This window comes from Mycteria americana, unplaced genomic scaffold (genome assembly GCF_035582795.1).
Source record: "Mycteria americana isolate JAX WOST 10 ecotype Jacksonville Zoo and Gardens unplaced genomic scaffold, USCA_MyAme_1.0 Scaffold_98, whole genome shotgun sequence".
Classification (NCBI taxonomy): domain Eukaryota; kingdom Metazoa; phylum Chordata; class Aves; order Ciconiiformes; family Ciconiidae; genus Mycteria; species Mycteria americana.
The window spans coordinates 115,277-138,323 of record NW_027445681.1 but is presented as its reverse complement, the minus strand read 5'-3'; the positions used below and the strand labels follow the sequence as shown (position 1 = coordinate 138,323).

General features: G+C 68.4%; 3 protein-coding genes across 3 annotated transcripts; 1 reads left to right on the top strand and 2 right to left on the bottom strand.

The window, feature by feature from the left end:
• Positions 1-898: 898 nt before the first annotated feature.
• Positions 899-3,511, bottom strand: REM2 (RRAD and GEM like GTPase 2). Its single transcript, XM_075490734.1, has 4 exons — positions 3,325-3,511; positions 2,510-2,583; positions 1,554-1,725; positions 899-1,296 (listed from the first exon to the last, which is right to left on the bottom strand). The coding sequence occupies exons 1-4, from the start codon at positions 3,509-3,511 to the stop codon at positions 998-1,000; spliced, it is 732 nt and encodes a 243-aa protein (XP_075346849.1). The 3' UTR covers positions 899-997.
• Positions 3,512-7,156: 3,645 nt separating this feature from the next.
• MMP14 (matrix metallopeptidase 14) lies at positions 7,157-18,217 on the top strand. Its single transcript, XM_075490728.1, has 10 exons — positions 7,157-7,279; positions 9,493-9,641; positions 11,494-11,616; positions 11,720-12,027; positions 12,632-12,793; positions 12,894-13,051; positions 13,726-13,864; positions 14,775-14,925; positions 16,895-17,010; positions 17,843-18,217. The coding sequence occupies exons 1-10, from the start codon at positions 7,199-7,201 to the stop codon at positions 18,184-18,186; spliced, it is 1,731 nt and encodes a 576-aa protein (XP_075346843.1). The 5' UTR covers positions 7,157-7,198; the 3' UTR covers positions 18,187-18,217.
• A 3,000-nt stretch (positions 18,218-21,217) lies between these two features.
• MRPL52 (mitochondrial ribosomal protein L52) lies at positions 21,218-22,915 on the bottom strand. Its single transcript, XM_075490735.1, has 5 exons — positions 22,850-22,915; positions 22,285-22,354; positions 22,112-22,179; positions 21,520-21,584; positions 21,218-21,400 (listed from the first exon to the last, which is right to left on the bottom strand). Exons 1-5 carry the CDS (start codon positions 22,875-22,877, stop codon positions 21,269-21,271), a joined length of 363 nt encoding a protein of 120 aa, XP_075346850.1. The 5' UTR covers positions 22,878-22,915; the 3' UTR covers positions 21,218-21,268.
• Positions 22,916-23,047: the final 132 nt, after the last annotated feature.

Here is a 23,047-nt window from a genome sequence, read left to right as displayed (position 1 = left end):
ATGGCTGCCGCCTTAAAGGGGAGGGGCTCTGGGAGGGGGGAGGAGCTTCCTCCGGGTGGGAGTGGCCTGCAGAGGGGAGCGCCGCCCCTTTAAGAGGCTCTTAAAGGGGAAGGGGGGCTGTCGGAGGGCGGGACACACAGCCGGGCGCCGCCCCTTTAAAGCTGCCGGGGGAAGCGGGCGGTGGGCGGGGCTCCAAAAGGGGCGGGGCTATCCGGGTCTTAAAGGTACAGTGCCATGCAGTTGATGGTGGGGCCCACCCTGGTGTGATGGCACACTGGCCTTCAAAGGGCAATGCTTCTTAAAGGGGCAGTCCCATGCTTAAAGGGGCAACGCCAACGGTGGGGCAGCGCTGTTTTTAAAGGGGTAATGGCGTTCTTAAAGGGGCTGTACCGCCCGCAGAGGGGCAGTACCGCTCTTAAAGGAGCAGTACCGCTCTTAAAGGAGCAGTACCGCTTTTAAAGGGGCAATATTGCTCTTAAAGGGGCAATACTCAAGGGGACCATACTGCTTTTAAAGGGGCAATATTCTTAAATGGGCAATACTCAAGGGGGCAATACTCTTAAAGGGGCAATACTGCTCTTAAAGGGGCAATACGGCTCTTCAAGGGGCAATACTCAAGGGGACCATACTGCTTTTAAAGGGGCAATACTCTTAAAGGGCCAGTACTGTTCTTAAAGGGGCAATACTGCTCTTCAAGGGGCAATACGGCTCTTCAAGGGGCAATACTCAAGGGGACCATACTGCTTTTAAAGGGGCAATACTCTTAAAGGGCCAGTACTGTTCTTAAAGGGGCAATTCATGGCAGCAATAGTCTTAAAGGGGCAATACTGCTCTTAAACGAATAATTCTCCTCAAGGGGCAATGCTCTTAAAGGGGCAATGCTCTTCTAGGGACAGGGCCACACTTGCAAGGCAACCCCACCCCATCCTTAAAGGGGCCATGCCGCCCCAGGTTGGTGGTGGGGTGGCGGTGCCCCGCCCTTAAAGGGCCAGCGCCCTCAGAGGGCGGAGAGGTCGCTGCAGGACTTGGAGCGTTGGCGGGCCAGCGGCACGAGGCCGGTGAAGAAGCGCTTGGCCCGGCCGGTGAGGCTGCGCCGGCGGCGGGGCGGGGGGACGCTGCCCTCTTCGTCCTCCTCATCCTCCTCTTCCCCGTGGGGGTCCGGGGGTCCGCGGAGGCGTCGTCGGTGGAGCCGGGCCTGGCGCACGGCGGCCTGGAAGAGCTCCTCGGTGCGGTGGCGGAGGGCGGCCGAGGTCTCGATGTGGTGGCAGCCCAGCACGGCCGCCAGCCCCCGCGCCTCTGGGGGGGGGGGAAGGGGGACACGGGCACGTTGGGGGAGGGACCCGAGGTGGGGGGGGACGACGACACACACACAGGGGCTGGGGGACCCCATGGGAAGGGACGTGGGGGCTCATTGGGGGGGGGGGGGGGGGGGGGGGGGTGACAGGGGGACCCATGGGGTGGCGGAGGAGGGGACGTGGGGGGGGTCCCATGGCGGGGGGCAGTGGGGGGGTCCCTGGGGGGGGCCATGGGGGTCGCGGGGGGGGGGGCCTCACCGCGGGGGGAGACCTGCCGGGCTCGGGCCAGGTCGCTCTTGTTGCCGACGAGGATGAGGGGGGCCGGGGGGGTCCCCGACCGCAGCCCCCGGGCGGCCGGGCCCAGCCGGGCGAAGGAGCCGCGGTCGCTGACGGCGAACACCAGCAGCACCGCGTCGGCCCCGCCCACCGCCTGCGGACACGCCCCCGTCTCGTTTGCGTGGACACGCCCCCTCTCATTTGCATGGACACCCCACCCCCTCCCCGTGCCGCTCCATTGCCAACCGCCCTCCCCGAGCAATGCCAACGCCCTCATTTGCATAGCCCCGCCCCTCGTCGGCATAGCCCCGCCCTCTATTGAGCGGCCCCGCCCTTCCTTTGCGTCGCCCCGCCCACCCCTCCGTGAAGCTCGGGGCATCCTCCCGAGGCCTCGTTTGCATAACCACGCCCACCACGCCCGCACGGCTCCACCCCCCCTCCGCGGCCGCATTTGCATGGGCACGCCCCTCTGCCCCCCCGCCTCATTTGCGTGCCAGACCCCGCCTCCCCCGTGCCCACGCCCCTCATTTGCATGTTGTGCCCCGCCCCCCCCCCCCCCCCCCGTTTGCGGCTGCAGCGAATGTGAAGCGTCACCCTCATTTGCATGGCGAGAGCCGTCTCATTTGCATGTCAAGCACCGCCCCCTCATTTGCTCGGCGCTGCCGCGTCTCATTTGCATGTCAAGCACCGCCCCTCCTCTGCATGTACGAAGCGCCGCCCCCCTCATTTGCATGCAAGCGCTAGGTCGCGCCCCCTCCCGCATTTGCATACCCAGCCCCACCTCCCCCCCCCGCTCATTTGCATGCCGGCCCCGCCCCCGCGCTCCCAGCCTGCCCCGCGCCCGCCCCCGGCCGCCTCATTTGCATCCTGCCGCTGCCGCCCGCCCCCGCCGCCCGCCCCCGCCATTTGCATACATTAGCATAGGCCCCGCCCCCCACCTGCTCGTCGTCGTCGTAGAGGAGCAGCGCGGCCGCCGCCCCGTCCACCCGCAGCCGCCGCTCCCGGGGGGGCTCTGGGGGGGGGAGGGGGGGGGGCTGGGACCCCCAACCCCCCCCAGGGACCCCCAGCCCCCCCCGGGCTCCCCCCGCAACTCGGGGACCCCCCAGCATCCGCCCCCCCCCCCCCCAAATCAGCCCGGGGTTCACCCTCCCCCCCCCCCCCCCCCCCATCATCTGGGACCCCCCCCCAAACCACCCAGGGTCCCCCCCAACATATGGGACCCCCCCAAACCACCCAGGAGACCCCCCCCCAGCACCCAAGGGACACCCCCCCCTCCCCCAACCTCGGCCTCGTCATCGTCTGGGATCCCCAAGCCCCCCAGGGACCCCCCCAAATAACTCAGGGCCCCCCCAAACCCCTCAGGGACCCCCCCAAATCACTCAGGACCCCCCCAAACCCCCTCAACCTCCCCCCCAAACCCCTCAGAGCCCCCCCAAACCCCTCAGGGACCCCCCCAAATAACTCAGGCCCCCCCCAAACCCCTCAGAGCCCCCCCAAGCCCCACAGAGACCCCCCCCAAATCACTCAGGACCCCCCCAAACCCCTCAGAGCCCCCCCAAACCCCTCAGGGACCCCCCCAAATAACTCAGGGCCCCCCCAAACCCCTCAGAGCCCCCCCAAGCCCCCCAGGGACCCCCCCAAATCACTCAGGACCCCCCCCCCACCCCTCCAGCCCCCCCCCAACCCCTCAAGACCCCCCCACATCACGCAGGGGACCCCAAATCCGGGGGGGGACGACACCCCCCAGACTCACCGGGCCCCTCGTGGTGCGGGGGGGGGGTCCCGGGGGGGTCGGGCCAGGCGAAGGCCCGGGCCAGGCTGCTCTTGCCCACCCCGGGGGGGCCCAGCAGGACGGCGCGGAGGGGGGGGGACCCCGGGGGGGGGCGGGGCGGGGGCGGGGGAGGGGCGGGGCCCCGGCGGGGGGGGGCGGCCGGATCCATGGGGGGGCTGGGGGGGGAGGGGAGTGATGGAGACACCCCCCCCCCAGCCGCCAGTAGAGCCCCAGTGCCCCCCAGTGCCCCCCAGTGCCCCCCAACTCCCTCCCAGTGCCCCCCAGTGCCCCCCAGTATCTCCCAGTGCCCCCCAACTCCCTCCCAGTGCCCCCCCAGTGCCCCCCAGTATCTCCCAGTGCCCCCCAACTCCCTCCCAGTGCCCTCCCAGTGCCCCCCAGTATCTCCCAGTCCCCTCCCAGTATCTTCCAGTGCCCCCCAACTCCCTCCCAGTGCCCTCCCAGTGCCCCCCAGTGCCCCCCAGTATCTCCCAGTCCCCTCCCAGTATCTTCCAGTGCCCCCCAACTCCCTCCCAGTGCCCTCCCAGTGCCCCCCAGTGCCCCCCAGTATCTCCCAGTCCCCTCCCAGTATCTCCCAGTCCATCCCAGTCTATCCCAGTCCCTCCTAGTCCTCTCCCAGTCCATCCCAGTCCATCCCAGTCCCTCCCAGTGCATCCCAGTCCCTCCCAGTGCATCCCAGTCCCTCCCAGTCCCCTCCCAGTATCTCCCAGTCCATCCCAGTCCCTCCCAGTCCCCTCCCAGTATCTCCCAGTGCATCCCAGTCCCCTCCCAGTCCCCTCCCAGTATCTCCCAGTCCATCCCAGTCCCTCCCAGTCCCCTCCCGGTATCTCCCAGTCCATCCCAGTCCCTCCCAGTCCCCTCCCAGTATCTCCCAGTCCCCTCCCAGTCCCCTCCAGTCCATCCCAGTCCATCCAGTCCCTTCCCAGTCTCCTCCCAGTCCCCTCCAGTCCATCCTAGTCCATCCCAGTCCCTTCCCAGTCCATCCCAGTCCATCCCAGTCCATCCCAGTCCCTCCCAGCGCCACCTGCGGGACGGATCCGGCGCTGCCCGCGTCCGCGCTGCTCCCCGCAGCCAAGCCCCGCCCCCACGGCCCCGCCCCTCCCTACGTCACCCCCCGAGAAGGGGTGGGGCCACTCCAGGACCCGCCCCCCCTTAAAGGGGCAAGGAGGGGGGTGTTTCCCCTTTAAATGTTTAATTTAAATTTAAAATGAAGAAGGGGAGGGGCTTGTCTGAGAGGGGCGTGGTCTGGTGGGGAAGGGGCGGGGGCCAAGCAGGCCCCGCCCCACAGGGGGCTGGATGGGCGGGGCAGCCCCTAAGGGCTGAGAGGGACCCACGGGTGCCCGGGGACCCCAAATACCCCATAGGGACCCCCTAAGTGCCCCATAGGGACCCCCAAATGCCCCATAGGGACCCCCAAGTGCCCCATAGGGACCCCAAATACCCCATAGAGACCCCCAAGTGCCCCATAGGGACCCCCCAAATACCCCATAGGGACCCCCAAGTGCCCCATAGGGACCCCAAATACCCCCTGGGACCCCCAAATACCCCCCAGGGACCCCCCAGATACCCCATAGGGACCCCCAGGTACCCCATGGGGACCCCAAATACCCCCCAGGGACCCCGAAATACCCCATAGGGACCCCTAAGTTCCCCATAGGGACCCCAGATACCCCCGAGGGACCCCTAAGTGCCCCATGGGGACCCCAAATACCCCCATAGATACCCCAAATACCCCATAGGGACCCCAAATACCCCCATAGATACCCCAAATACCCCATAGGGGCCCTCAAATACCCCATGGGGACCCCTAAGTGCCCCATAGGGACCCCCCAAATACCCCATAGGGACCCCCAAGTGCCCCATAGGGACCCCCCAAGTGCCCCACAGGGACCTCCAAATGCCCCATAGGGACCCCCAAGTGCCCCACAGGGACCTCCAAATGCCCCATAGGGACCCCCAAGTGCCCCATAGAGACCCCCAAGTGCCCCATAGGGACCCCAAATACCCCCTGGGACCCCCACATACCCCCCAGGGGACCCCCCAGATACCCCATAGGGACCCCCAGGTACCCCATGGGGACCCCAAATACCCCCCAGGGACCCCGAAATACCCCATAGGGACCCCTAAGTTCCCCATAGGGACCCCAGATACCCCCGAGGGACCCCTAAGTGCCCCATGGGGACCCCAAATACCCCCATAGATACCCCAAATACCCCATAGGGACCCCAAATACCCCCATAGATACCCCAAATACCCCATAGGGGCCCTCAAATACCCCATGGGGACCCCTAAGTGCCCCATAGGGACCCCCCAAATACCCCATAGGGACCCCCAAGTGCCCCATAGGGACCCCCCAAGTGCCCCACAGGGACCTCCAAATGCCCCATAGGGACCCCCAAGTGCCCCACAGGGACCTCCAAATGCCCCATAGGGACCCCCAAGTGCCCCATAGAGACCCCCAAGTGCCCCATAGGGACCCCAAATACCCCCTGGGACCCCCACATACCCCCCAGGGACCCCCCAGATACCCCATAGGGACCCCCAGGTACCCCATGGGGACCCCAAATACCCCCCAGGGACCCCGAAATACCCCATAGGGACCCCTAAGTTCCCCATAGGGACCCCAGATACCCCCGAGGGACCCCTAAGTGCCCCATGGGGACCCCAAATACCCCCATAGATACCCCAAATACCCCATAGGGACCCCAAATACCCCCATAGATACCCCAAATACCCCATAGGGGCCCTCAAATACCCCATGGGGACCCCTAAGTGCCCCATAGGGACCCCCCAAATACCCCATAGGGACCCCCAAGTGCCCCATAGGGACCCCCCAAATGCCCCATAGGGACCCCCAAATACCCCATAACGACCCCCAAGTGCCCCATAGGGACCTCCAAATGCCCCATAGGGACCCCCAAGTGCCCCATAGAGACCCCCAAGTGCCCCATAGGGACCCCAAATACCCCCTGGGACCCCCACATACCCCCCAGGGACCCCCCAGATACCCCATAGGGACCCCCAGGTACCCCATGGGGACCCCAAATACCCCCCAGGGACCCCGAAATACCGCATAGGCACCCCAAACACCCTCCAGGGTCCCCGAATACCCCATAGGGACCCCTAAGTGCCCCATGGGGACCCCAAATACCCCCATAGATACCCCAAATACCCCATAGGGACCCCAAATACCCCCATAGATACCCCAAATACCCCATAGGGGCCCTCAAATACCCCATGGGGACCCCTAAGTGCCCCATAGGGACCCCAAATACCCTATAGGGCCCCCAAGTACCTCATAGGGACCCCTCAATACCCCCCCAGGGACCCCAAATACCCCATGGGGACCCCAAATACCCCCCAGGGACCCCCCAAATGCCCCATAGGGACCACAAATGCCCCATAGGGACCCCCAAGTGCCCCCCAGGGACCCCCACGGAGCCCTTACGCTGGGTCCCTTGAGGACGGGGGGGGTGGGGGGGTGGTGGGGTGTCCCCCCCCCCAGGATGATGACGTCAGAGCCTCCCGGACGCTGAGTCAGCGGGGAAGGTGCTGAGTAGGGGGGGGGGGGGGGAGGGGGGGGTTGGCCCACATCCTGCCCCTCCCCCACCCGTCTGGACAGCCCATCCCCCCACCTGGGGGGGGGGGGGGGGCGGGCGGGAGCTGCAGCGCCCCCTGGCGGCTGCCGGGGGTACAACACCCCCCTCCCCCCCCTCCCCTCCCCAATTTAGGCCGGGCCCCCCCCCTCCCTCCCCCCCCCCCCCCCCCCGGCACCGCCCCCCCGGTGCCTTCCCCCCGGCACCGCCCGGCCGAGCCCAGAGCAGCCCCGACCGGCACCATGGCCCCGGCCCTGCTGCTGGGGCTCCTGCTCGGGGCCCTGCCCCCCCCCGCCGCCCCCCAGCCTCGCTTCAGCCCCGAGGTGAGACCCCCACCCCCCCCACCCCCCCCCGACCCCCCCATCCCATCCCCCCCCCCCCCCGGTCCGGGCTTCGCACCCCTCCAGGGGGACCCGGGCATCCGGACGGACCCATGTGCGGGAAAGCGGGGGGGGGATCTTATGGGGGGGCCCCCGGCATGGGGTGGGGGGGCCCCTCCATGGGGACCCAAGGGATGTGGGGGTCCCCCCCTCCATGGGGATGCAGGAGTCCCCCGGGGGGGGCCCCTCCGTGGGGAGCCAGGGGTCTGCAGGAATCTGGGGGTCCACGGGGTATTTGGGGGTCTCCCCCCCCCTCCACGGGGACCCAAAAGTCCGGGGTCCCCCCCCCCCCCTCCTCGGGGACCCAAAGATCTGGGGGTCCCCCTCCACGGGGACCCAGGGGTCTGCAGGTATCTGGGGGTCCCCTCCATGGGGATCCGAGGGATGTGGGGGTCCCCCCCCTCCATGGGACGCAGGCGTCCGGGGGGGACCCCCTCTATCGGGACCCAAACATCTGGGGGGGTGCCCTCCATGGGGACGCAGGGGTCTGGGGGTCCCCTCCATGGGACGGGGGGCTTGGGGGGATCCCCTCCATGGGGATCCAAGGTATGGGGGGGTCCCCCCTCCACGGGACCTGGGGGACCCCCCTCCCTGGGGACCCAGGGCTCTGGGGGGGTCCCCTCCATGGGGAGGGGGGCTCTGGGGGGGTCCCCTCCATGGGGACCCAGGGCTCTGGGGGTCCCCTCCTTGGGGACGCAGGGGTCTGGGGGTCCCCTCCATGAAGGAGGGAGGCTGGGGGGGTCCGTCCCCTCCATGGGACGGGGGGCTCTGGGGGTACCCCCTCTATCAGGACCCAAACATCTGGGGGACCCCCTCCATGGGGACCCAGGGCTCTGGGGGTCCCCTCCTTGGGACGGGGGCTCTGGGGGGGTCCCCTCCATGGGGCGCTGGATTCTGGGGGTCCCCTCCATGGGGCGCTGGATTCTGGGGGTCCCCTCCATAGGGACCCAGGATTCTGGGGGTCCCCTCCATGGGACGGGGGGCTCTGGGGGTCCCCTCCACGGGGACCCAGGATTCGGGGGGTCCCCTCCTTGGGGCCCAGGGCTCTGGGGGTCCCCTCCACGGGGACCCAGGATTCGGGGGGTCCCCTCCTTGGGGCCCAGGGCTGTGGGGGTCCCCTCCACGGGGAGGGGTCCCCGGGGTCCCCGCGGGTCCCAGCCCGGGCCGCGGTTCCCGCTCCCCTCCCACTCCTCCGCTGCCAACTTTCCCATTCCTTTGTTCCCGCTCCCCCCCCGCTCCTCCCCGGCCACGTTTCCCCTCGCTCCTTCCTCTTCCTCCCCTTTTTGCCTCTTTCGGCCTTTTTTTACCCCCCCCCCCCCCAATTTTCCCATTATTCCCCCCCCCCCCCCCCCCCGGCACTTCCGCTTTTTTTTTCCCCTGCATTTCCCCCCCCACCCCCCCCCACCCCCGACCGCAGCGGGGAGGGCTCTGTCCGTCATCTGTCCGTCTGTCCGTCCGTCTGCCTCCCCCCATCGGTCTGTCTGTCCACCCACCCGCCCCTCGGAAAGGCCGGCCGGTCATCTGTCCGTCCTCCGGCCGTCTGTCCGCCTCTCTGCCCTCCATCCCTCCGCCCGAGCGTCCGTCTGTCCGCCCGAGTGTCCGTCCGTCCACCCGAGCGTCCATCCGTCCACCCAACTGTCCGTCTGTCCGCCCAAGCGTCCATCCCTGCGCCCCTCCGGCCGCCCCTCCGGCCACCTCTCCCTCCCGCCGTCCGTCTGTCCCGCCACCCGCCAACCCCGCCACCGATCCGTCCGTCCGTCCGTCCGTCCGTCCTTCCCTCTCCCCCCCTCCACCGCCCTCCCTCCGTCCAACTTTCCATCCCTCCTCCTGCCAAACCGCCTCCCTCCCCCGCTCCCCCCGCCCCCCCCCCCCCACCGGCATGGGGGAGGGGCGGGGGGGACACGACACGGGACCCAGCGTCCTGCCAGAAATCACGGGACGGGACAGACGGACGGTGGGGAGGTGTGTGTGTGTGTGTGTGTGGGGGGTGACCGCAGGACAGACGGACGCTGGCCCAGAATAACCCCGCGGGGGCCGGTAATTGCCGGGTGCTAATTCGGGCGCGGGGGAGGATTTGGGGGGGACGCTACCGGTTCCCCTGTCCCCCCCCCCCCCCCAAAAAAAATAAACCCCACCCCTGCCCCTCCTCCACCCAGGCGTGGCTGCAGCAATATGGCTACCTGCCCCCCGGCGACCTGCGGACCCACACGCAACGCTCGCCCCAGTCCCTCTCGGCCGCCCTGGCCGCCATGCAGCGCTTCTACGGGCTCACCGTCACCGGCACCGCCGACGCCGAGACCCTCAGGTGGGGCCCGTGGCGGGGCTTGGTCCTCCCGGCAGCCCCGGCCGTGGCTGGGGGGCGACCGTTGGGTTGTAGGTCCTCCAGGAGGGCTCGGTGACCGTTGGGTTGTAGGTCCTCCAGGAGCCATCGGTGACCGTTGGGTTGTAGGTCCTCCAGGAGGGATCGGTGACGGTTGGGTTGTAGGTCCTCCAGGAGGGATCGGTGACGGTTGGGTTGTAGGTCCTCCAGGAGCCATCGGTGACCGTTGGGTTGTAGGTCCTCCAGGAGGGATCGGTGACGGTTGGGTTGTAGGTCTTCCAGGAGCCATCGGTGACCGCTGGGTTGTAGGTCCTCCAGGAGCCATTGGTGACCGTTGGGTTGTAGGTCCTCCAGGAGGGATCGCTGACCGTTGGGTTGTAGGTCCTCCAGGAGGGATCAGTGACGGTTGGGTTGTAGGTCCTCCAGGAGCCATTGGTGACCGTTGGGTTGTAGGTCCTCCAGGAGGGATCGCTGACCGTTGGGTTGTAGGTCCTCCAGGAGCCATCGGTGACCGTTGGGTTGTAGGTCCTCCAGGAGGGATCGGTGACGGTTGGGTTGTAGGTCTTCCAGGAGCCATCGGTGACCGCTGGGTTGTAGGTCCTCCAGGAGCCATTGGTGACCGTTGGGTTGTAGGTCCTCCAGGAGGGATCGCTGACCGTTGGGTTGTAGGTCCTCCAGGAGGGATCAGTGACGGTTGGGTTGTAGGTCCTCCAGGAGCCATTGGTGACCGTTGGGTTGTAGGTCCTCCAGGAGGGATCGGTGACGGTTGGGTTGTAGGTCCTCCAGGAGCCATCGGTGACCGCTGGGTTGTAGGTCCTCCAGGACGGATCGGTGACGGTTGGGTTGTAGGTCCTCCAGGAGGGATCGGTGACCGTTGGGTTGTAGGTCCTCCAGGAGGGATCGGCGACCGTTGGGTTGTAGGTCCTCCAGGAGCCATCGGTGACCGTTAGGTTGTAGGTCCTCCAGGAGCCATCAGTGACGGTTGGGTTGTAGGTCCTCCAGGAGCCATCAGTGACAGTTGGGTTGTAGGTCCTCCAGGAGCCATCAGTGACGGTTGGGTTGTAGGTCCTCCAGGAGGGCTCGGTGACCGTTGGGTTGTAGGTCCTCCAGGAGCCACCAGTGACCGTTGGGTTGTAGGTCCTCCAGGACGGATCGGTGACCGTTGGGTTGTAGGTCCTCCAGGAGGGATCAGTGACCGTTGGGTTGTAGGTCCTCCAGAGGTCGTCAATGGTAGTTGGGCTGTCGGGCTTTCACCAACGGTAGTTGGGCTGTTGGTCCTCCAAGCATCTCAGCAAGAGCTGGGCTGTTGGTCCTCCAAGCGTCACCCATGGCAGGGAGGCTGGAGGCCCTCCAGGCATCATCACTGCGGTTGTAGGTCCTCCAAAGGCCATCGATGACAGCTGAGGCGTTTGGTCCTCCAGGCGTCACCAATGATCATCGGCGTGTCACCGGTGATGTTTGGGTTGTCAGTCGTCTTGATGGCATCAGTGGTTGGGTTGTAGGTCCTCCAGCTGCCACCAACGGTGGTTGGGCTTGAAGTCCTCCAGTCCTCATCAGCGGCGGTTGGGTTGTAGGTCCTCCAGCTGCCACCAACGGTGGTTGGGCTTGAAGTCCTCCAGTCCTCATCAGCGGCGGTTGGGTTGTAGGTCCTCCGGCTGCCACCAACGGCGGTTGGCTTGTAGGTCCTCCAGCCCCCATTAGCTCGTGCCGTGCTGTGGGTCCAAACCTCATCGGCAGTTGGCTTGTAGGTCCTCCAACACCGCCGAGGCCCTTTCAGGGGGGTCCCCTTGGAGGTCTCCCGACCACCCCGACGTACACCTCTCCCCCCACCCCCCAGGGCCATGCGTCGCCCCCGCTGCGGCGTCCCTGACAAGTTCGGGGCAGAAATCAAGGCCAACGTGCGGCGCCGGCGCTACGCCATCCAGGGCATGAAGTGGGAGCACCAGGAGATCACCTTCTGGTAAGGGCAGGGTGGAGGCGGGCGGGGGGGGGAGCACCAGGAGAACATCGTCCGGCGAGGCGGTGGCGGTGCCGGCGCCGACGGCCGTGGTCTTCTCCTCCAGCATCCAGAACTACACCCCCAAGGTGGGGGAGGCCGGGACGTTCGGGGCCATCCGCCGGGCTTTCGGCGTGTGGGCGGCCGCCACCCCGCTGCGGTTCCGGGAGGTGCCCTACGGGGAGGTGCGGCAGGGCCGGGCGCCCCAGGCGGACATCATGATCTTCTTCGCCGAGGGCTTCCACGGGGACAGCACCCCCTTCGACGGAGAAGGCGGCTTCCTGGCCCACGCCTACTTCCCCGGGCCCCACATCGGCGGAGACACCCACTTCGATGGCGCCGAGCCCTGGACCGCCCGCAACGATGACCTCAGCGGTGAGCGGCGACGAGGGGTGGCCTCAACCCGAACACGGATTGTCCTCGGGCCAGGCGGGGAGCTGGAGGTGTCCCCGTCCAGGTCGTGGAGCCGGTCTGGACCAGTCAAGGATACGGAGGTGTCCTCGTCCCCGTTTAGGGTCTTCCATGGCCCAGGGAGGGCCACGGGGATGTCCTCGTCCCCATTTAGGGTCTTCCATGACCCGGGGAGGCCCATGGTGATGTCCTGATCCCAATTTAGGGCCCTTCTTGGGTCAATGAGCTCCAAGGAGGTCTCCTCATCCCAATTTAGGGTCTTCCATGAGCCAGGGAGGACCATGGGGATGTCCTTGTCCCAGTTTAGGGTCCTTCTTGGGTCAATGAGCTCCAAGGAGGTCTCCTCGTCCCCATTTCGGGTCCTTCTTGGGTCAATGAGCTCCAAGGAGGTCTCCTCAACCCCATTTAGGGTCTTCCATGACCCAGGCAGGGCCACGGGGATGTCCTCGTCCCCATTGAGGGCCCTTCTCAGCTCAGTGAGCTCCAAGGAGGTCTCCTCGCCCCAGTTCGGGCCCTACTTGGCCCAGTCGGGACCACTGACGTCTCCCCCTCGTCTCCTCCGCCCCAGGGAACGACCTCTTCCTGGTGGCCGTGCACGAGCTGGGCCACGCGCTGGGGCTGGAGCACTCCAGCGACCCCTCGGCCATCATGGCCCCCTTCTACCAATGGATGGACACCGAAGCCTTCGTCCTCCCCGACGACGACCGCCGTGGCATCCAGCAGCTCTATGGTTTGGCCCCCCAGCCCCCCCCAACTCCCTGCACGCCCCCCAACCCCGTGTCCCGTGTCCGTCCCCCCCCCCCACCCCGCTGCTGACGGCGTCCCCGCAGGGACGGGGACGGGTCCCAGCTGGCCGCCTGCCGGCCCCCACACCACCGCCCGGCCCCGCAGCCCCGACCGGCCCCCCGGGCCCCCCTACGGCCCCCGGATCTGCGACGGGAACTTCGACACCATCGCCATGCTGCGCGGGGAGATGTTTGTCTTCAAGGTGGGACGGGGGAGGCGTGGGGGCGAGGACAGGGGGACAGGGCGGTGGGGACGTGGGGATGGAGATGGGGACGTGGGGATGGAGATGGGGACGTGGGGACGTGGGGATGGACATGGAGATGTGGGGATGGGGACATGGGGATGGGGACGTGGAGACGGGGCATGGGGATGGAGATGGGGACGTGGGGATGGAGATGGGGACGTGGGGATGGGGACGTGGGGATGGAGATGGGGACGTGGGGACGGGGACGTGGGGATGGACATGGGGACGTGGGGATGGGGATGTGGGGATGGGGACGTGGGGATGGGGACAGGGACGTGGGGATGGGGACAAGGACACGAGGACGTGGGGATGAGGACGTGGGGATGGAGACGGGGACGTGGGGATGGGGACCAGGACAAGGACATGGGGACATGGGGATGAGGACGGGGACGTGGGGATGGGGATAAGGACACGAGGACGTGGGGATGGGGACCAGGACAAGGACATGGAGACGCGGGGATGAGGACGTGATGGCGGTACGGGATGGGGAGGACATCATGGGGATGATGACGACACGGGGATGGGGAGAAGGACACGGGGCCGGGGGGCGGGGGCGGAGGTGTCGCCGCGGCCGTGCCGGGGCCGCCCCCGCGAGGGCGTGACGGCGCAGTGACGCGGCGTCCCCGGGGCAGGAGCGGTGGTTCTGGCGCGTGCGGGACCGGCGGGTGATGGACGGGTACCCGCTGCCCATCGGGCACTTCTGGGTGGGGCTGCCCGCCAACATCAACACCGCCTACGAGAGGAAGGACGGCAAGTTCGTCTTCTTCAAAGGTGGGCGCCGGGCGGGGACGGCGGGGAGGGGAGGCGGGCGCGGGGACGTGGGGACGTGGGGATGGAGACGAGTACCTGGGGGTGGAGGTGGGGACGTGGGGATGGAGATGGGGACATGGGGATGGGGATATGGAGGTGGAGATGGGGACATGGGGTTGGAGATGGACATGAGGACACGGGGATGGAGATGGGGACGTGGGATGGGGACACACGGGGATGGAGATACGGGGATGGGGATGTGGGGGTGGAGGTGGGGACGTGGGATGGGGACACAGAGGTGGAGATGGGCATGGGGACCTGGGGGTGGAGGTGGGAACAGGGGGGTAGAGGTAGGGACATGGGGATGGGGACATGATGGGGACACGGAGGTGGAGATGGGGATGGAGGTGGGGACATGGGGTTGGGGACACGGGGATGAGGACATGGAGGTGGAGATGGGGTTGGGGACACGGGGATGGACATGAGGATGGGGACACGGGGATGGGGATGGGGACGTGGAGATGGAAATGGGGACACGGGGATGGAGATGGGGACATGGGGGTGGGGACATGAAGGTGTAGATGGACATGGGGACGTGGGGGTGGAGACGAGTACCTGGGGGTGGAGGTGGCGACATGGACATGGGGACAAGGGGGTGGAGATGGGGATGGGGACGTGGACATGGAGATGGGGACACGGGGATGGGGACCTGGGGGTGGAGATGGGGACATGGGATGGGGACACGGAGGTGGAGATGGGGATGGGGACGTGGGGGTGGAGGTGGGGACGTGGGATGGGGACAAGAGGTTGGAGATGGGGACACGGGGCCGAGGGCTTGGGGGCGGGGCCGAGGGCACGGGCGTCCCCCGTGGGGCCGAGGAGGTGACGGCGCCCCGCCCCCGGCCCCGCCCCCGGCCCCGCCCCGGCGCAGGGGACAAGCACTGGGTGTTCGACGAGGCGGTGCTGGAGCCCGGGTACCCGCGGGCGCTGCGGGACCTGGGCCGGGGGGTGCCCACCGACCGCCTGGACGCCGCCCTGCTCTGGCTGCCCAGCGGCAAGACCTACTTCTTCCGGGGAAACAAGTGGGTGGCACGGCCGGGGACCTCCGGGGACCTCTGGGGACCTCCTGGGACCTCCTGGGACCTCCTGGGACCTCTTGGGATCTTTGGGAACCTCTGGGGACCTCCTGGGACCTCTTGGGACCTCCTGGGATCTTTGGGAACCTTCTGGGACCACTTGGGACCTCCTGGGATCTTTGGGGACCTCTGGGGACCTCCTGGGATCTTTGGGGATATCCAGGGACCACTTGGGACCTCCTGGGACCTTTGGGAACCTCCCAGGATCTTTGGGAACCTCTGGGGAACTCCTGGGACCTCTTGGGACCTCCTGGGATCTTTGGGGACATCCAGGGACCTTCTGGGACTTCCTGGGACCTCCTGGGATCTTTGGGAACCTTCTGGGATCACTTGGGACTTCCTGGGATCTTCTGGGACCTCTTGGGACCTCCTGGGATCTTTGGGGACCTCCTTGAACCTCTTGGGACCTTCTGGCACTTCCTGGGACCTCCTGGGACCTCCTGGGACTTCCTGGGACCTTCTGGGATCTTCTGGGACTTTTGGGGACCTTCTGGCACTTCCTGGGGCCTCTTGTGACCTCTTGGTAGCAAGATCCTTCTAGGATGTTCTGGGATCTTTGGGGACCTTCTGGCACTTCCTGGGGCCTCCGGGGACCTCTTGGGACCTCCTGGGACCTTTGGGGATGTTCTGGGACCTCCTGGGACCTTTGGGGACCTTCTGGCACTTCCTGGGGCCTCTTGGGACCTTCTAGGATCTTCTGGGATCTTTGGGGACCTTCTGGCACTTCCTGGGACCTCTTGGGACCTTCTGAGACCTCTTGGGACCTTCTGGGACCTTCTGGCACTTCCTGGGGCCTCTTGGGACCTTCTTGGCACCTCTGTCACCTCCTCTCAGCTCTCTGGCACCTCCTGGCACATCCAGGAACCTCCTGGGATCTTCTGGGACCTTTGGGGACCTTCTGGGACATCTTGGGAACCTCTTGGGACTTTCTGGGGTTTTCTGGGACCTTTGGCACCTCCTGGGACCTTTTGGGACCTCTTGGAACCTTCTCCTCACCTCTCTGTCACCTGCTGGCACCTCTCGGGACCTTCTGGGACCTTCCTGTCCCCTCCTTGTCCCCTCTGTCACCTCCTCTCACGCTCCTGCCGCCTCTTGGGACATGCTGGAACCTCCTTGTCCCCTCCTTGTCACCTCCCTGGGCCCTCTCCCTGTCCTCACCCCCATCCCCTGTCCCCACGGTGACGTCCTCATCCCTACGTCTGCGGCGATGTCCCCATGCCCATGATGGGGTCCCCACACCCATGGTGACATCCCCATGCCCGTGGTGATGTCCCCATCCCCACCACGAGGTCCCCATGCCCACAATGGTGTCCTCAGACCCATGGTGACGTCCCCATGCCCACAGTGGCGTCCCCACGGCCATCCCCATGCCCACCATGAGGTCCCCATGCCCGTGGTGACATCCCTGTGCTCACAGTGACGTCCCCATGATGATGTCCCCATGCTCATGGTGATGTCCCCACGACCATCCCCATGCCCACGATGACGTCCCCATGCCCACGGTGACGTCCCCGTGCCCACAGTGGTGTCCCCACGGCCATCCCCATCCCCACCACGAGGTCCCCATGCCCACAATGGTGTCCTCAGACCCATGGTGACATCCCCATGCCTGTGGTGATGTCCCCATGGCCATTCCCATGCCCACAATGATGTCCCCATGCATGTGGTGACGTCTCCATGCCCATGGTGACGTCCCCATGCCCACAACGATGTCCCCAGACCCACGGTGACGTCCCCGTGCCCACAGTGGCGTCCCCACGGCCATCCCCATGCCCACCATGAGGTCCCCATGCCCGTGGTGACATCCCCGTGCTCACGGTGACGTCCCCATGCTCATGGTGATGTCCCCACACCCACAATAACGTCCCCACGCCCACGGTGATGTCCCCACGCCCACGGCCGCGTCCCCACCCAGGTACTACCGCTTCAACGAGGACAGCCGGGCGGTGGACCCCGACTACCCCAAGGGCATCGAGGTCTGGGGGGGGATCCCCGAGTCCCCCCGCGGCGCCTTCATGGGCCCCGACGATGGTGAGGGACGCGGGGGGGACGCGGGGGGGACGCGGGGGCTCGGGGAGGGTCGCCGGGGGCGGGGGGACACTGGGGGGACGTGGGGGGACGCCGGGGGGCAGGGGGTGGCGCGGGGTCCTAACTGGCATCTCTTCTCTGTCCCCGTGTCCCCCCCGTGTCCCCCCCAAATCCCCCCGTGTCCCCACATCCCCTCTGTCCCCTCCATGCCCCATGTCCCCCCACTGTCCTCCTTCCCCCCGTCCCCCCAATGTTCCCCCCGTGTCCCCCCCCCCGTGTCCCCCCCTCCCCAATGCTCCCTGTGTCCCCCATCCCCCCCATGTCCCCATATGCCCCCAAAATCCCCGTGTCCCCATGTCCCCATCACCCCAATGTCCCCATGTCCCCCCGTCCCATCACCCCAATGTCCCCGTGTCCCTCCTGTGTCCCCGTCCCCTCATGTCCCCCCATGTCCCCGTGTCCCTGTGTTCCCCATCGCCCCCATGTCCCTCCCGTGTCCCCCTGTCCCCCCATGTCCCCCCCATGTCCCCATGTCCCCGTGTCCCCTGTCACCCCAATGTCCCCCCGTCCCCCCGTGTCCCCCCCATGTCCCTGTGTCCCCCATCACCCGAATGTCCCCATGTCCCTCCTGTGTCCCCGTGTCCCTCTGTCCCCTTCGTGTCCCCATGTCCCCGTGTCCCCCTGTCCCCCCGTGTCCCCCCCATGTCCCCCATCACCCCAATGTCCCCATGTCCCTCCTGTGTCCCCGTGTCCCCCCGTGTCCCCCCCATGTCCCCGTGTCCCCCGTCACCCCAATGTCCCCATGTCCCTCCCGTGTCCCCCCGTCCCCCCCCAGCCTTCACCTACTTCTACAAGGGGAACCGCTACTGGAAGTTCGACAACCAGCAGCTGCGGGTGGCCCCCGGGTACCCCAAATCGGTGCTGCGGGACTGGCTGGGCTGCGGGGGGGACTCCGACGGGGCCCCTCCCCCCCCGCCCTCCCCGCCCCCCCAGCCGGGGGACGGGGGGGACACCGAGGTCATCGTCATCGAGGTGGGGGCGGGGGCGGGGGCGGTGGCCGCCCCGCTGGCGCTGCTGGGCGCGGCCGGGGGGCTGGCGGCCCTGGCCCTGCTCTGCCGCCGCCGCGGGCCCCCCAAGCGCCTGCTGCGCTGCCAGCGCTCCCTCCTGCCCCGCGTCTAGCCGCGCCCGGGGACGCGCCCGGGGACACGCCCGGGGGACACGCCCGGGGGACACGCCCGGGGACACGCCCGGGGACGCGCCCCCCCGCCCCGGGCTCCGCCCCCTGGGGCGCCGCCCCCCTGCCCCCCCCCCCCCCCCCCGCCCCGTTCCCCCCCCTCCCCGTCCCCAGTGGGAGCCGCGAGGGAGACCCGCGAGGCCGCGCCCCCGGGGAGGACACGCCCAGGGGCCACGCCCCGGGAGGCCCCGCCCACCGGGGGTCACACCCACCCGCCCCGCCCCATCTCCCCCCTGGGAGCCGCGAGGGAGCGCTGCCGGGCATCCGGGAGGCCCCGCCCCCTGGAGGCCCCGCCCCCTGGAGGCCCCTCCCACCAGGAGAACACACCCACCGGGGGCTGCCCCCCCCCCCCCCCCCCCAGCATGGGACCCCGGTGGCCACGCCCCAGCCCCCCCCCCCCCCCCCGCGGCCTCCGGGGGGGTGGGGAGCTGTGCCCGCCCCCTCCCCGTGGCCCCGCCCCTGCTCGGTGTGGGTGGGGCTTGGCGTGGCCACGCCCCCTCCCTTTCCTCCTCATGGTGCTCTGGGCGGGGCCACGCCTCAGCCCCGCCCCCTCTCGGTGGGGGGGAGGGGCCACGCCCCTTGACCTGGCTGGGAAAGGTCAGCGGTAGGCCCCGCCCCCCGTGACCCCTCCCCTACCGCAGGGCCGGGGGGGCGGGGTCCATCCGCGGCGCGGAGGCCCCCGATTGGCCGGCGGGGGGGGGCGGGGGGCGGGGCGGGGCCGCTTGACGCGCTCGGCGCTAGGCAGGCGGGGGCGGGGCTGCGCGGAGGGGGCGGGGCTGCGCGGAGGGGGCGGGGCTGCGCGGAGGGGGCGGGGCCCGGTGTACATAGAGCGGGGGGCGGGGCCGATTTTTTACCGTTTCGGGGGTTTTTGGGGGGCCCGGGGGGGGCCCGACCCCCCCGTCCTGCGGGCCGGGAGGGGGGAGGGGCGCCCGGCCGCCCGGGCCCCCCGGGGGGGGAGGAGGGGCGGGGTTAATAATTAATAATTAATTAATAATAATTAATAAAGGAACGCCCGGAGGAGAGGGGGCGGGGCGCCGGCGCCTGATGGTTTGTACTGGGAGCGGCGGGGGGGGGGGGACTGGGAGGGCCTTGGGGGCTGCTGGGAGCACTGGGAGGGGGTTGGGGGCTACTGGGAGCACCGGGAAGAGAAAAGGGGGCTACTGGGAGCACTGGGAGGGGATTGGGGGCTACTGGGAGCACTGGGAGGGGACTGGGGGTCACTGAGCGAGGATTGGGGGTTACTGGGAGCACTGGGAAGAGAAAAGGGGGGTACTGGGAGGGCATTGGGACTTACTGGGAGGGGACTGAGGGTTACTGGGAGCCCTGGGAGGGGATTGGGGGCTACTGGGAGCACTGGGAATAGAAAAGGGGGCTACTGGGAGCACTGGGAGGGGACTGGGGGCTACTGGGAGGGGATTGGGGGCTACTGGGAGCACTGGGAAGAGAAAAGGGGGGTACTGGGAGCACTGGAAGGGGACTGGCGGCTACTGGGAGGGGATTGGGGGCTACTGGCAGCACTAGGAAGAGAAAAGGGGGCTACTGGGAGCACTGGGAGGGGACTGGGGGCTACTGGGAGGGGATTGGGGGCTACTGGGAGCACTGGGAAGAGAAAAGGGGGCTACTGGGAGGGGACTGGGGGCTACTGGGAGAGGATTGGGGGCTACTGGGAGCACTGGGAGGGGATTGGGGGTTACTGAGCGAGGATTGGGGGTTACTGGGAGCACTGGGAAGATAAAAGGGGGGTACTGGGAGGGCATTGGGACTTACTGGGAGGGGACTGAGGGTTACTGGGAGCCCTGGGAGGGGATTGGGGATTACTGGGAGGGGGTTGGAAGTTATTGAGAGGAATGGGAGGGAATTGGGGCTTACTGGGAGGAACAGGAAGAGAAAAGGGGGTTAGTGGGAACAGTCGGAAGCTATTAGATCTTACTGGGAGGGGGTTGGGGGCTACTGGGAAGGGACTGGGGGCTACTGGGAGGGGGTTGGGGGCTACTGGGAGCACTGGGAAGGGATTGGGGGCTACTGGGAGGAATGGGAAGAGAAAAGGGGATTACTGGGAGCACTGGGAAGCGATTAGAGCTTACTGGGAGGGGGCTGGGGGCTACTGGGAAGGGGTTGGGGGCTACTGGGGGCACTGGGAAGATAAAAGGGGGGTACTGGGAGCACTGGGAGGAAACTGGGGGCTACTGGGAGGGGGTTGGGGGCTACTGGGAGCACTGGGAAGACAAAGGGGGCTTACTGGGAGCACTGGGAGAGGATTGGGGGTTACTGGGAGCACTGGGAAAAGAAAAGAGGAGTACTGGGAACCCTGGGATGGGATTGGGGCTTACTGGGAGGGGATTGGGAACTACTGGGAGCACTGGGGAAAGAAACAGAGATTATTAGTAGCTTACTGGGAGAGGATTGGGGCTTACTGAGAAACGATTGGGGGCTACTGGGAGCACTGGGAGGGAATTAGATCTTACTGGGAAGAGACTGAAGGCTATTGGTAGCACTGGGAAGAGAAGGGGGGTTACTGGGAGGACTGGGAAGGGATTGGGGGCTACTGAGAGCACTGGGAGGCGATTAGGTCTTACTGGGAAGGGACCGGGGGCTACTGGGAGCCCTGGGAAGGCGAAGGGGGTCACTGGGAGCACCGGGGAGAAGCAGCCGGGGTTGCTGGGGGTTACTGGGGGACACTGGGAGCTGGCGGCACCCCCGGTCCCGTGCCTGGGCCGCGCGCCCGGGCGCTGATGTCAGCGGCGGCCACATCTGGCGCGGGGGAGGGGGGGGGGGAGGGGAGGCGCGTGACGGGCGGCCCCAGGCAGCCGCGACGCCGCGGTTTGGGGGCGAAAACCCCGGTTTTATCGGCGCGGCCGCAACAACGGGGGGGGCCGGGCGCCCGCTGCGCCGCCGGCGGGGACTGGGACGCGCTGGGACGCGCCGGGACGCGCCGGGACGGGGGTCGCGGGCTCCTCGCCGGGCCGTACTGGGACGCGCTGGGATGCACTGGGACGCGCCGGGACGGCGGTCGCGGGCTCGGGCTCCTCACTGGGCCGTACTGGGACGCGCTGGGCGGCGCCGGGAGCCCTTGGGGCGCAGGCGGGGGCCGGGGGCCTCCCCGGGGTCCCCCCGCTGGGCGGCGGCGTCCAGGACCCGGCTCAGCGTCACGGCCCGGCGCTGGCGGGGGACGGACAGGGCGGTTGGGGGGGGCCCGGGGGGGGGGGGGGTCCCCCTGGGGGGGGGGGACCCAGATGCCGGGGGGGGTCCCCGGTGTCACCCCCCCCCCCCCCACTCACCGCCAACGCCTCGTTCTCCTGCAGCCGGCGGAGCTGCCCCTTCCACAGCGGGGCCGGGCGGCCGTCTGGGGGGCGATGGGGGGGGTCGGGGACCAGGGTGCCCCCCCCCTTTTGGGATGCCCCCCCCCCCCCCCCCTTTTGGGATGCTCCCCCCCCGTTTTGGGGTGTCCCCTCCCCTTTTGGGTGGCCCCCCACCCCCCTTTTGGGATGCCCCCCCCCCCCATTTTAGAGTGCCCCCCCCGTTTTGGGGTGACCCCCCGCTTTTGGGGTACCCCCCTCCCATTTTGGGATGCCCCCCCCCCCCCATTTTAAGGTGCCCCCCGTTTTGGGATGCCCCCCCCCATTGTAGGCTGCCTCCTCCCTTTTAGGGTGTCCCCTCCCCTGTTTTGGGGTGCCCCCCCCACGTTTTGGACACAGCCCTCCCCCCCCCCGTTTTGGGATGCCCCCCCCCCATTGTGGGGTGCCCTCCCCATTTTGGGATACCCCCCCCCCCCATTTTAGGGTCCCCCCCCCCTTGTGGGGTGTGGTCCCCCCCTTTTGGGGTACCCCCCCTCCCCCCTGCTCTGGGGTGCCCCCGGGCCCGGGCTCTCACCGGCGAAGGCCCAGTCGGGGAGGTCGCGCAGGGGCCCGTACCCGGCCGTGCTGGGGGCGAAGCCCTGCCTGGGGGGGGCACGGGGACAGCGTGGGCAGGGGGGGACCCCGGTGCCTGGGACCCCCCGGTGCCTGGGACCCCCCGCCCCCCCCCCCCCCCCGGGGTGTCCTTACGCCACTCGCCATTGGCCGATCCGCTGGGCGGGGGCGGGCAGAGGCCGCAGGGCGCGGGCCTGGCGCTCGGCTGGGGGGGGGGGAAGGGGGCGGGGTCAAGAAAGCCACGCCCACCGCCGTGAGCCCCGCCCCATAGCCCCACCCACCACCACAGGGCACGCCCCCCCGGGGCTTCCCCCCCCGCCCCGTCCCCCTCCCCAAGCCCTGCCCACTCCGCAGGCCCCGCCCCCACGGCACTAGCCCCTCCCCTTTTTAGCCCCGCGTTGCTGCCCCCCCTCCTCCAGGCCCCGCCCACACCCCGTTAATCCCCGCCCCATCGCCTTAGTCCCGCCTCCGAGTCGCCAACCACGCCCCCATCCCCAGTCACGCCTCCGTTGCCAGGCCCGAGCCCCGCCCCACGCCTCCAGGCCACGCCTCCAGGCTCCAGCCTCGCCCCCTCCACCCCCTCCCGCGCCTTTTTGGCCCTGCTCCCCCACCGTACCCCACGGCGGCCCCGCCCACCCCGTTCTAACCCCGCCCACCGCGTTCTAACCCCGCCTCCGGCGCCCCCCCCCCCAGCCCGTACCGATCCGCATGATCCTGCGCGCCGCCATGGCTGCCAGCGGAAGTGACGCGCCGCCCGCACGTGACCGCGGGGGCGGCACCGCCCCCACGCCACGGAAGACGCCAGCCGTCACTTCCGCCCCGGGCGCCGCCATGTTGTACGGCACGGCGGCTGCGCGCCGCCATCTTGTCCCGGCCGCCATTTTAAGCGGGCGGAGCG

Coding starts and splice junctions, on each gene's coding strand:
- REM2 (XM_075490734.1), bottom strand. CDS start 3,511: ATGGATCCGGCCGCCCCCCCCCGCCGGGGCCCCGCCCCTCCCCCGCCC. Junction 1,726..2,509: donor TCTACGACGACGACGAGCAG/GTGGGGGGCGGG, acceptor GCGTGTCCGCAG/GCGGTGGGCGGGGCCGACGC. Junction 1,297..1,553: donor CCGGCAGGTCTCCCCCCGCG/GTGAGGCCCCCC, acceptor CCCCCCCCCCAG/AGGCGCGGGGGCTGGCGGCC.
- MMP14 (XM_075490728.1), top strand. CDS start 7,199: ATGGCCCCGGCCCTGCTGCTGGGGCTCCTGCTCGGGGCCCTGCCCCCC. Junction 13,052..13,725: donor GGGAGATGTTTGTCTTCAAG/GTGGGACGGGGG, acceptor TCCCCGGGGCAG/GAGCGGTGGTTCTGGCGCGT. Junction 14,926..16,894: donor TACTTCTTCCGGGGAAACAA/GTGGGTGGCACG, acceptor GTCCCCACCCAG/GTACTACCGCTTCAACGAGG.
- MRPL52 (XM_075490735.1), bottom strand. CDS start 22,877: ATGGCGGCGCGCAGGATCATGCGGATCG. Junction 22,355..22,849: donor GCGCAGGATCATGCGGATCG/GTACGGGCTGGG, acceptor CCCCCCCCCCAG/CCGAGCGCCAGGCCCGCGCC. Junction 21,401..21,519: donor AGGAGAACGAGGCGTTGGCG/GTGAGTGGGGGG, acceptor GTCCCCCGCCAG/CGCCGGGCCGTGACGCTGAG.